We start from the raw sequence: 13740 nt of genomic DNA on the forward strand, positions 1-13740 counted from the left end.
GAGATCGATAAACCTTCTTTGTGAAACGGACCTTAAAGGTACAGGAGCCAAAACTGACCAAGAGTAGCTCCACCTAAACTTAGTGTTACTTAAGTAGAGTGGAAAAAGGCTGCTCAAACTGGTCTTTTACACATGGATTAAATGTTCAAAAGGAAATAATCAGGTATAAAAACATATCATTGTTTGCCATTGTGGGATTTTTAAGACTTTAATAAAACAATTTTTAAGAAATACCATGATTGCACAATTTATCCAGGCAAAATAAATACTCCCCTTTAAACAACCTAAATACTGTAGTTGAATTAAAAACAATAAACATATGTTTTGTTGTGCTTGTAGAATTATTTATTGAGTAATTGAGGAGAAAAAATGTTTTCGAATTGAAAAGGTGGCTTAGTTTTTCATTCAATATATGGCTTTATTAAATGCGATTAATTAATGACAGACCCTCCAATTAACTCTCCACTAGTAAAAATAATAGAATGTGAAAAGCTATGTCTTTCATACCAGTGCTTGTGATAGAAACAGAAATTGATCCTTGAATATTCAAAATATCTTTAGCTGAAAGAAAACCATTGGTAGGCTAGTTCAAGCCGCCTGTACACCCAGAATTAGAACCAAACAAGGAGAAGCAGCATTTATTTCTTATGCTCCACTTATCTGGAACAAACTTCCTGAAAACTTTAAAAGTGATGAAAGCCTTTTAAGTCAAAGTTACCGTAATAGCCTTTTAGTTTAGAGCTGCCTTTGACTGGTGAGGTTAAACTGATAACTGAGGTATCAGCTTAAGTTTTTGGTCCAACTGTTTTATTTGCTTTACTCTGTTTTTTATCTCTCATGTTTTTATCTTTATTGTTTTTATTTTACTTTTATTTGTCTTCAATTTTATTGTTGGATTCATGTAAAGCACTTTAATTTGTCCTTGTACTCAATTTTCAACACAAATAAACTTGTTTGCCTTGCTTTGTTAAATAGAGTACATAAATAGGGTGAGTTTATTTAAAATAGTTATTTTTGGCACACATTTATCATTTTCTTGAACTGTGGACTTGTGCGTGAGAGTTTCCTTTTACAATATCAGAGTGGCATTTCAGATAAAACAAACAAACAAACCTGCATATTCCAATTTTAACCATAATAATCAAAATTCTATAAGCTTTTAGCATAGGCTACAGATTTATTTTTCTGTTTTAAATGAAATCAATTAGATCAAATTTTATAAAACAATTTCATATTTTGTGTTAATAATAATAATACAGTGAAACCATGGTATAATTTGATGACTGAAATATTATATCTCGATCATTATTCCTTGAAGAATTGTAGTGATCCATGCTTAGGTAGATTTTTTAAACTATAAAAGATGTAAGATTAAAGATATTTTTTAGTCCAATTACATTTGTTACAGGGCAGTTAAAATTGCAGCAAGTATATTGTCAGAAAGTCTACATTAATCCTTGTGGTGATGTGAGGTTTCCCATTTACTGTAGGGGAAGGATTTCTACAGGAGGTGAGATGTTGAGGCACAGCTGTGACCTGTTCTTAAGCACCCTCTCTGTCTTTTTCTGAAATGGTGTGCGAAGGACCAATGACAGATTTTACCTCAGAGCAATGGACAGCTGCTTCCACTGAGCATGTCATAAACCATGTGAGAACAGTAATACATAAAACCCTTTTTTCCTTCAAAACACTGCATGCATGAGATTGACATGAGGCTAAGATGGAGACTAAAGTAGTTGCTATCAGTAGCTAACATGTACCAACATTGAAAGGAAAATAATTTCCTTACACATATGTGATGCCTTTGACACAGCTGATCAGCACTGTTTTGTATTTTTAGCACATGCTCACTTCCAACTCATCAAAAAAATGAATGCTTGGTCAGACCCCTGCATGTCAGATGATGATGCGACAGGAGTACCCATCTCTTCATATATTGACATGCATTGTACACGAACTTCAAACTGCTAAACAAAGATTACTTCATTTTCCACTAAAATCTTTATTCCAAGTAATATGCATATCATGTGACACAATGTCCACAACCTCTTCTGCACCCTGTGTCTCAATACATGAGAGGAGTATTCCATAGCATCAGTATCTGCGTGCAGGGGGGCCTGGCCAAACTTCAGTAGGCTATTTATTATTAGAATGTTCAAGTGTAAGGGTATTTCTATGTTGAAATGCATAGTTTTATCCTTGGTTATTTGGACTAACACATTTTTAGCAGAACTTATTTGCCACAAAAACAACCCCTAGCTTGCAGATGGTACAGTTTACTTCTGGTGTGAAACAAAGGTAGGTCGATTCCCTCTTTTTTTCATCCATACATGCCACCTTTATTAAGATCATGAAATCTACTATTATTTTAACATGCTGCACTAATATGCATTCACTTGTCTGCTTTGGATGCAGCACACTTACGTGGAAAGAGGCACGTAGTGATGCATGTCACATGTATAAGCAGTTGGAAAGGGGCTTTGTCAGACAAAATAAAAACATGTATGGCACTGTTAAATTGGCTCATAAATCCAGAAATGTTACATTGGGCCACAAATTGTATCCTGTTAAAAAAAAAAAAAAAAAAGGCAGGTGCTCTTGCACCACTAAGTGTGGATCAGTGCATGTCCTCTGTCGCATAAAATATGCATATAATATGCATGTTGCTGTAGCATTGCTTCCCATCTTTTTCATTTAAATTGTCCAAAAGCTATAGTTTTTTTTTTTAACTGCCAGCATATATAAGGCAAGGGTTGATCCACTCACCTTAACTTACATAGTTGATTTTCCTTAAGCTATTAGCAAAATCTGTCACAGTCATCTCTTTTTAGTTCATTACTGGTAGACTGAACCAATTCTATACATACCCCGAATAAAATAAAATAAAAATGTATTTACTAAATGCTAATATACTTCTGAGGGTTAAAAGAGACCCTCGGATTAAACTTTCATCAAAAGTAGAAAAATCATTTTGAATTCATCATGTTGTGCTATTCAGGCACCTACTCAAGGTTGTTGTATTTATATGCTGATGGGAGTTTGAGACATTTTTGCAACAAAATGAACGTGCAGAGAGAAAATTAATCAATTTGTTTTAGCAGGATTTCTGTCATATGTGGTTAGGGTGATTACATGCAATGCCAACAAAAGCAGACTGCCCTTACTTTTCTTGGTTACAGAGCGAACAGCCTGTCCTTTTATAGCTGGTAGGCTACGAGTACTGAAAAAAAAGGCTTTAATCAATTAGAGAGAAATGTGTTTGGCAGGGTTCTACATTTACAGTCTCCCCATGTTTCCTCTTTTTATTTGCTTGCTTAGGAGATAAGCTAAAAGAGGCAGTAACCACTTCAACATTTAAAGCATTTTTTATTCCCTTAAATAAGGAGAAAACACAGGTTTACTTTATGAATGATGATTCTGGCAGTAGGCTTTTTGGAATTATTTTTTGTTCACCCGTCAACAATGTACAGTATGTGGTTGTTTCAACACAAATGAAAAGGGAAAGAAAGTAGAGGGAATGTAAGCAACACATTATAACTTCAGTTAAATCAAACTTCTGTGAAATCAAACTGACTACTTAGTAAGTAACATTGAAAAATAATAAAGTTTACATACTGTTGTGCAAATGGAATAAGCAACAGATGGGAATTATTAGCAATCAGTAAGACACACAAAATAAAGGACTGGTTCTGCAGGTGAAGACCACAGACCCATCTATAGTACGTCTGCTTTCTGATTTATGTGTTCGTCAGTTTTGAATGTTGGTGGTGCTTTCACACTTGTGGTAGCATGAGACAGATTCTACAACCCACACAAGTGGCTCAGGTAGTGCAGCTCATCTAGGATGGCACATCTATGCGAGCTTAGGGTCTAGAGGCTGGAGGCGCTACCAGGAGACAGGCCAGTTCACCAGGAGATGTGAAGGAGGCTGTTGGACGCCAACAACCCATCAGCAGCACTGCTACCTCTGCCTTTGTACAATGACCTCCGATAGGCCAAAAATGTGCAGGTGTCTGCAAACACATGCACATAGAACCCAACTCTATGGGGATAGTATGAGGGCCAAATGTCCACAGATGGGGGTTGTGCTCACAGCCCAACACTATGCAGGGAGCTTGATCTATGCAAGAGAACACCAAGATTGGCATATTCATCAATGCCGTCCTGTTCTCTTCATAGATGAAAGCAGGTCAATTGTGGAAGGGTCCTTCCAATAGCCCATGTCAATAATTGAGGACTCACCTGCAAACTGTTGTTAGGTAATTTTTGCTGCTTACAGTATGTAACTTTTTACTTATTGTGTGAGAGACGAGAAAAGAATGGTGAATGAATGCAAACTGATAATGTTTTTAATCCTACCTAAAGGACAGGGACTTTGCTGTGCAGTTGCTAACTTTACATGAAATACCACATAACTAACATGGTATGCCCTGACGGTCCATCTTTGGGGCCCCTTCAATTCAATATCTACATGGTCCCCTAACATGATTGTTAGGTTCTTTGGCTTCTCTAAATTCTCCTTAGGTGTGAGTGTGTGGGTGAATGGCTGTTTGTCCTGCTTGTCTCTGTGTTGCCCTGCGATGGACTGGCGACCTGTCCTGCTTGGGATAAGAGGAAATCTGTATTGAAGAGAACTGTAAGAAGATGGCCACAGGAAGCTGTAGAAGCCCTGTGGTATTGTTGATGCTAAAAAACTGGGGTGCACCATGTATGATGACTGTGTGACCGACTATGTATATTTTTGTGTATAAAACACCATCCTGAAAAACAAACAAACCTTTAAATACCTCCACAACAATAAACTCTGGATTGCCAGTGATCTGATGGAACTACCTGACAAGAGAAAAAGAGCCTTCAGGAAAGGAGACAGGGAATTATTGAGGTGTAAAGAGAAGCTACTTAAGGTGGAGATAGGATAAAGCAATAAGGCATACAGAATAAAGATTCAAGTCTATGGGAGTCTAGACAGAGCAAATGAACTGATTCAAGTCTAAGGGAGTCTAGACAGAGCCAATGAACTGACCAGATTCTTCAACATTTTTAATTTAGAAACAAGTTTGGGGTCCCTCTCTCCTCTCCACAATCAAAAACGGATATCTGCTCACCTTCTGACCAAAAACTTTCTTCTCACAACTCAAATGTTTCATCTTCCACCATGGAACTTGTCTCTGTCATTCTAGAAATAATGACAAGAAGCAACTGAAGAGCTTCAGAGTCCTGAAAACCTGTGCAGTGCAGATTTGTGAGGTTTTACAAAAAGGTCTTACAAAACCCCTTGCCCTTAGCCTCTATCCATGTACAAACTTTATAAACCAAAACGATTAATAAAGAATAATAATTTATTTTATTCAGGGTTAAAACCTGATCTCTCTAGAGTTACATTCGTTCTATTTAAGTTGTGAACTGAAATCTAATTAGTTCAGATTGTCAAACTAAGCCTTTTTAAAACATTTCAACAATAAGTTGTTGGCGTACCTATGATATGAAATAAACATGTTTGCAGAGATGGGGCATGTCGAGTCAACAAGTTATTTTCATGCCTGGTAATTGTTCTGCCCAGCCACTGAACCAGGTGAGTCCAATCTGTGCAGTTAATGAAATTGTCAGATTGGACCCACCTGGTTCAGTGGCTGTGTAGAACAAATACATGGGGAGGGGATGAATTTTTGACTACATATCCCTCATCTCTGCCTTCAGTATTTGCATGATGCTTTTCTTGCGCATCAAAGAAAAAAAAGTAGGGTATTAGATGTATTTCATTTTTTGAAAAATAGTTGGACGTTATATCTTTGATTGTAAACAGGATTCTGTAATCATTCATCATACCCATTAAACAATTTGGCTTTTATTAAGAGAGAGCGGGACCAAACTATATAAAGACAAAACAAAAAAGTACACACACACACACATATATATGTTTACACTTATGTATATTAGGGCTGGGCGATGTAGAAAAAAAACTTATCGATAAAAAAAAATGCATATTGATCGATATCGATAATTATTGAAAAGATCTGAAACCATATTTTATGTGCAGCTCTGCCTGGACTTTTTATAATATTGCTAAATGATTTAATTTTAATAAAAAACACAAACACAGACTTCGAATTAAATCTTTATTTAACCAACTTTTTTAACCATAACAGAATTGTTTTAAAGAAAAATAACTTAAGAGACCTGAGTTATGTTATTAAATACTGACAAAGAATAAACTAAAGTGACCAGAAAAGTGACCAAAATAAATATAACAAATAAATAAATGCCCCCCAACCGCCGCCGCCGCCCCCATTTCCTGCTTTAACCTGAGTTATTACTTTGAAGTTTCTGGCCCCTGAGCATTTTTATCTCAATTGTTAGAACTACATGGGAAACTGCCCAGAACTGAAAATATATATATATTTTCCCGAAATTCCCGAAGATTCCTCGGAGGAGAGCCGCGCCGGGGCCTACACAGCTCGTACTCCTGCGGGTGTGAGCGGCTGAGATGATAAAAAAAAAAAAAAAGTTGGTTGTGTTATCAGACTTGGTTTTCACTGGTTCCCTACACATTTTACAGATGACTGTGGTTTGTTTTTGGTCCGACTTGCCATGACCGAAATACTGCCAGACTGCCGAACTACAAAAACCCTTCTTTGAAACAATTTCCTCCGCCTCTCCTTGCTGCGACATCTTCATGTGCTCTGTGTTGTAGTTTGAGAGGGCGGCGCTTTGTGACGGCGTGCCTGGGTCCGCGATTGTGATTGGTTGGGAGGAAGCAGTGACTAGCATAAACCTACATGCTAGGCTACAATGAGAAGGAAGGAAAACTGCGTTTCTTTTTTATCGAACTTTTATCGACCCTCTTTTTTTCTATTGCGCCACACGTCTATCGATCAATATATATCGTTATTGAATTATCGGCCAGCCCTAATGTATATATATATATATATGTTTACACTTACGTTTCTGAGAGGTTGAAAACCTTCAGTGAATCCCCACTCACAATTCGATAAGTGATCGGATCATTTTCTCTGTCTGTTGCCTGGAACAAATAAAACTGAGAGGTTAGAGCCATATAAAGTTAACAATGTACAGAGAAACATGACAGCTATAGATATAGGAGTAAATAAGAAATTAACAAGCATTATATAAACTTTTACATTATAATTCAAACATTTTTTGAGAATGAATTCTAAACTGTGCAAACTATGTCAAAATATGCACACTAAATGTGAAGGATAGTATAAATGAATTAATGCTTTACCTGCAAGTTAAGGAGAATAGCTCCAATCCTCATGGCCTCACTGATCTCTAGGTTATAGGTGAGAAGGGGGAAGCGTGGAGGACTTTGGTTGTTGGGTGGTAAAACTTCAATATAAACTGTAGTGATGGAGCTCCTGGGTAACAGAAGAGCACATTTGAAGCAATGATCCGAGTTTCTGTTTCCAGAAATTGTTCCGTTCATTAACCACAACACTTTCCCCATAGTTCAGAGAAAATGTCAAGGTTTAGTCAAAGGATAGCTATCATCAGAGCTATATGTGGATATTTCATACATATGCACACATTGTATCACACTATCCTTGTGAGGACTTTCCATTGACTTCCATTCATGTCCTACTCATTTCTTTTGCCTAACCCAGACCATAGTTTCCTGGCAGAAACCATGGCCTCAGACTTGAGATCTCAAGATGTCAAATAACTTGGCATCATAGAAATGGAAAGGGTGAAGAACAAGTGGGTTTTCGCTTTAAGGCATCCAGATTTCACTTCAATCTGTCATAATATAAAAAGCTCTCAGCCTTAAAGAAAAGGTCTTAAATTACTGGTCCGTCTTTGTTTCAGCTCTCAATTGCAGTTAGGATATATAGTTAATGACTGAACGGATGGGATCCAAGATGCAACAAACTTTGCTTTCTAAGAAGGGTTGCTGAGCTTAGCATAAAGATAAGGTTAGGAATTTGATCAGTTTGATCAGTTTGAGGACCTATGAGTTGGCTCCCAACTCTTTGGTATAAAGACCACATTTTCAGGGGAACTTTAAAGTTTTCCAGGCATATCTTAAAAAGATACCCTGAGGCATATCCAAAATTAACTAGATAGACGGTATCTCTTCTGGAATGGTAAAGTCTTGGCATCTCAAAGTATAAGCAGATTTCAGAATGGATGGATGGATGGATAGACAAACAGAAAGCCAAAGGGTGATTTTTCATGGGAACTGTTTTGAGATAAAGTTTTTCTCACACTTTATCTCAAAACAGTTCCCATGAAACATTATTAAAATCATTTAGCAAACATGACATCCACAGTCAAACTGAAACTACAGACATGAAAGACCTTTGGATATGACCAAGGCATTGCAACTTGGGACAAACTGAAATCAATTAAAAAGTAATGAGATAAAGAGAAAATCGACATATTTTTAAAGTATTACTGGTCGTAGGATTAGTAAAACGAAGTAAATGCCTTTGATGATTACTAATTTCTCACTTCTGTATGATTTTGATAAGTTGTCATATTACTATACCTTCTCTGGGTGTCTGGTGCATTGTCTGAGGCTTTGACTGTTAGTGCATATGATCGGCCCACAGTTAACGTAACACCAGGCGCCACAGTGATACGTCCAGATCGATTATTAATAACAAAGTCTCCTTGGGCCCCAGCCAGAATCTCGTACGTCACCAGACCATTCAGTCCTTCATCAGCATCTACTGCAGTTAACTGAGAAAACAAAATTAGACATATAGTAAGACAACACATTGTGGCATCATACAACTGCCTTCTATTCCGCTGTTTTTAGTTTTAGTGGTTTAAATTTACAGCTAACATTATTTGTGAAACAGTATTTTTTTTTTCTCAGGTGGGAGTTCTGAGGTTTCATGGCACCACGTGCTTTGCTGCACCGCTATCTTATTTTAATGAGAACATCGGATTATTTCTTTGTAAAAATAGAGAGCTGGTTGAAACTCTTAATTAATGATCACAGTTTAAATCAGATAACATTTACTATAAATTTGTAAAGAAATGGCTACAAAAAACTTTTTTATAAAGCTTATATCACGACAACGTTATTCAAACTGAATATTTTAATTCCAAACTGAATAAGGAACCATTACTAACTTCAACTTAAATATTTGGGGAATTCAGCTGCTCTTAATTATAAGCCTTCATGTTGCAGCTGACCTCATATCTTTGAAGCCTTGAAACTTAATCCAAGCTTCAACGACCTAATTTTTCCATGATACTGACATTGGAGTAAAAGTTGTAGCATTAAATAAGCTTTCGCATTCTCAGGGGAGATTCCAGCTCATATAAACTGCTTATGAAATGGGCTAAGCGGTCAGAGCAGACACCATAACCCCTGGCCTCATTTCAGACATGGTGAAGTAACTGTTTGAAAAAAATAGTTTTTTTGTTGTGGTTTTTCTTTCACCTTAAAATGATATGAGAGGTAAAAAGCAAACACTGTTCATGATCTTTAAAATGCCATCACCACAGCCAAGCATGGTGGTGGCAACATCATGTCGAGGATTTTCTTCATTAGGGACTGGAAAGTACTGTAGTCAAAAGGTAACAGTAAGATAAATGGATCTAAATGAAGACAGCCTTGGAAAAAAATCAGTTTGAGACTTAAAAAATTAAAATGAAGACTACTGCTTTAAAGAAAGAAAGACTACCGCTTTAACTCTCTCTCTCCATCTCTCTATATATATATATTCACTGTATATATACAAATATGAATTAATTCCTGAGTAAAAAGCATATTTGCTTGATTTTAATAAAATACACAGAGGTCAAAGAAAAACATCAAGAGGTATGCATACTTTAGCAAGGTTCTGTATATGCTTGGCTTCCATACTACAATTGCTTAGCAGGCAAAGAGTAAAGGAATATAGATGGAAAGCTAAAAGGCATTGTAGTAATTATATCAAAACATTGACCCAAATCCATAGAGCACTCCAAAGAGATTGAAGTAATAGAAAAGCAATCCTGCCTTATTTCCAAATCCTGTTGTATGCTATAAGAAGGGTTGATAAATTGCTATCACGGAGCCCTTCCACTATGACTTACTGATGCCAGAGAAAAAACATTTTCTCTGCCATGTCTGTTATGACTGCAGATATGCTCCTGGGCTTTGCCTGTCAAGACAATGGGTAAGACTGTTGTGGTTATTCTTACTGAGCATGAAAGAGCATTTGAAAGAGAGATTCTGTGTGATGAGGACAAAGTGCAGAGTGTCTCAGTGGTAGACAAAAAAAAATAGGAAGGCAAAATAGGAGAGAATGATCGCTCTGGATTGATTACCTGTAGAACTGTCTCCCCTGGCTGCATGTCTGTAAAGACTTCAACACTGTAGGAGACCTGTGCAAACGTGGGTGTATTGTCATTGGCATCAATAACCAGGATGTTGACAGTTACTGGGCTACTCTGCTGGACACCATCTGATGCCATCATCTGTAAACATAAAAAAAGAGAAATACTTACTGTAGATTTTAGAATACTGAAGCCCTCTAAACCAGGGGTAAACCATTAAAAATCAGCGGGGTCCAAATAAAGAAAATCAACAACCAGTAAAGGTCCTGAGACATCTTTAATTATAATCTGTTACTTTAAACTGCATTTAACACTAAAAATAAAATTGACCTTTTAAATAAAATATATAAAAAAATAGAAAACTTTTCCATTTTAAAATCTAAAGTTTTTTTTGAAGTAGAGAACAACAATCTTTCCGTTTGGTATATAGACAATTTCCTGATCCACATAATTTATAAAAAGCCTGAACTGACCATTTGTTAAATGCCATTCTCAAGCACATATCAAGGTGCTCATTCGTCAGCCTGGATCAATATTTATTTTTGATCATGTTCATGGTGGGGAATCCTGCTTCACAGCAATAAGTTGAGCCAAAAATACTAAAAATGTGCAGGGTTATCTTTGAGCACACCATTTCACTTTTCTTTCACCAGATCATCGCGGTTCTTCCAGCAGTCCACACTTTCGCTGCTCTCTTTTTCTCATCGTCTGCTTCTTTCCCATCGCCTGGCTTGCCACAGGTTTGCCTGCTGTGTCTAAAAGTGGCCAGCAGCAGCAACCCAGACTGACACAGCTCATTGGCTAATTTGTATCACCTGTAGCCTGGACGCTCCGGTGGGCTTTACCGTACATACAGGAGAAGCAGCGCAGGTGAAATTAGACACTGCTGTCGGAAAAAATGCAGTAATTTATAAATGTTTTGAATTAGGTTGGGTCCGGATTAGCCAGCAGGTGGGTCCGGATAGATGAAATATGTTTTTAAGTTTAGTGCATAAATGTTTTTTTGGAAGTGTTGATGTGGGGGTAGGCCTTTATAAATTATTAGTTTGTTCATTCCAAAACTAGTTGTGATGTGAATCTAGTGACTTTATGTCAATCCTTTGACTGAAACTGTCACCATCAGGTGCAAAAAAAATTGCAATAATAAAATAATGGTGGTCAGTAACACAAGTGAACTAAAAACCTGCAAAAATATATATCAAGTCTTACTAAAATGAAGCTCTTGCCCTAAAATCAACACATTTGATCATGACTGAAATCTGCAGCTTAAGAAACATTGAGATGCCAATTTTTTTTTTAAAGAAAACTTTTAATCTGTTACCAAAGAACTGTGATTCTAAATACAGATCGAAATGGGTGTAAGAATGGATAAAACAGATTTTGGGATACCCTGAACGTAACACTGTAGAAGAATTGTGGATTACGTTAAAAAGTCCTGATCATCCAACAAAACAGTCTTAACAAATAGTAAATGGGCTGGATTTATATATAACATTACTATTCAAGCTGACCAGTAAAAGCACTTTCAACTATAGCTATATCCACCCAGTCACGCTGATATGCAAAGTGGTGGTGCAGGAATATACAGTTAATGTGCCCCTGAGCGCATAATGAAGCTGAAATTAAGCTCACAACTACTTCTCACACTTATAGTCTCCTCAGGCGGTCTAAAGATACCAAGGATAATAGTGATCTATCCAATGACAATTAAACAAGTATTGTTTAGAGCTACACAAATCATGCAGTTGAGAAGTAACTTAATAAAGGGCAATAAAACAAACATTAATGAGGTCTTTATTGAAAATCTTAGCATTTCTGTTAATTTTTAAACCTCAATGTAACATTTAATATGCACTTAATTTCTCAATAAAAGTGATTGAAGTGCTTCACTGTACAATAATTCCACTTCTCAGAATGAACATCATAAATGTTTAAAACACCAGACTCGATGTCATATACAGGTCCAAGATGACTGTATGTAAACCCTGGCTTTAACAGTCACTTTATAAGAACTGAAAAATGTAAAAACAATAATAATGTTAAAGGCCTGCTCATGCCTTCAATGGGCTTTCTCACAGGCATTGAAGTCAAATGCCGACATCATAGTGATAGATGAAGGCTCACATCTTTCGAAAGTCTTAGTTCTTTTCATACTCCACATTTTTATTTAAGAATGAAACTTTTCAAAGAAGTTATTCAAAGAACAACAATAACATCACAACAAATCCAAATCCTTCCAAGGCTTTCATTTTCACAGGAGATATGTGAGTAAGCTTGGGAAAAAGAATTTTCTAAGACCTTTTCTAGTAATGTCTGATCACACAAACTCTTAAGATTTAGCTTTTAATTTAAAATTTTCAATCTAACTATATGCAAATAGCAAAAGATTCTGCAATAGACACATTTTAAAAGAAATTTTTATATTTTATATAAAAGTTTATAGTCTCAGGCCTAAACACAGAACAATTGGCCATCAAGCCTGAGCAGACAACTAAATGGATTACTAGAGAAGCATGCTGGTTCAATTAATTGTTTGAGAAATGTATAAAAGCATACAAATAAAAAACTTTTGACATTCAAAAAGTATATAAAAAATGTTTGTATAAAGTAGGACCTCTCATTGTACCTAAAGAAATAAACTAAAGCAATCTGGTAAAAAAAAAAAAAAAAAAAAACATGACAAAAAAAAAAAAAAAAAAAAACATGACATGTTTCACTTTTGTTTTTGACTGTTCTTACTACTGATGTTGGATGCTGATACTTTAACCCAGCAGCAGTTCCATCTACATCTCAAGCAATAACAGCTACTTTCACAGTTCCCAGTTGGGTAAAAAAAAGGTGCAAAGGATCCAGAGAAGGAGCAAAGAAGAAAGAAAATTTAAGTCATCTTTTCTATTGGTCTCATCTAATTCAGAAGATGGTGCTGCTCCCTCCCTCATCAATTTGTCTGTAAAGAGGCAATCGTAGTGACTGAAACTGCAATAAGCCAGCACCAAGTCAAGATTGTGTCAGCTCCATAGTGCTAAAGGCCTGTGCTGAGCAGCTCCAAGAGGATACTTCAACACCTCTTCAACCTTAGCCTGACCCTGGCAACAGTTTCAGTGATGTGGATGACCACCTGCCTTGTTCCGGTGCTAAATAAAACTCAGCCAATGGTCTTTAGTGACTATACACTAGTTACCTTGACATGCCTAGGCATGAAGGTCCAATAGACACCTGTTGGTCAATTTGAGAAAGAAAACAAGCAGGACCTCATGCCGTTAGCTTATTGCTTTGGATCTGGGGTTGAAGATGATTTACCTAGTTCAACAAACCCACTCTCATATCTAAAAGGCAGGTAGCACTGCAAGCACTTAGAATTCTCCGGTGTATTTAACACAATATTAGAGACGCTCGATATAATCGACCCTCTATCGGTATCGGCCTGTATCGGCCTTAAAACTGAAT

The 13740-nt window shown here is 36.6% G+C and overlaps 1 protein-coding gene across 1 annotated transcript in view; it reads right to left on the reverse strand.

The window, feature by feature from the left end:
• Positions 1-3002: 3002 nt before the first annotated feature.
• Positions 3003-13740, reverse strand: part of LOC107090203 (protocadherin-15-like) — a 153622-nt gene continuing 142884 nt past the window's right edge. Inside the window, exons 15-20 of the mRNA XM_015383494.1 lie at positions 10285-10434; positions 8507-8700; positions 7244-7376; positions 6942-7021; positions 3165-3220; positions 3003-3028 (exon numbers count right to left, since the gene is read on the reverse strand). Coding sequence (XP_015238980.1) covers positions 3003-3028; positions 3165-3220; positions 6942-7021; positions 7244-7376; positions 8507-8700; positions 10285-10434 — 639 coding nt within the window. The remainder of the gene's footprint in view (positions 3029-3164; positions 3221-6941; positions 7022-7243; positions 7377-8506; positions 8701-10284; positions 10435-13740) is intronic.

Source organism: Cyprinodon variegatus, unplaced genomic scaffold (assembly GCF_000732505.1).
Source record: "Cyprinodon variegatus isolate N-32 unplaced genomic scaffold, C_variegatus-1.0 Scaffold1, whole genome shotgun sequence".
Taxonomy (NCBI): Eukaryota; Metazoa; Chordata; class Actinopteri; order Cyprinodontiformes; family Cyprinodontidae; genus Cyprinodon; species Cyprinodon variegatus.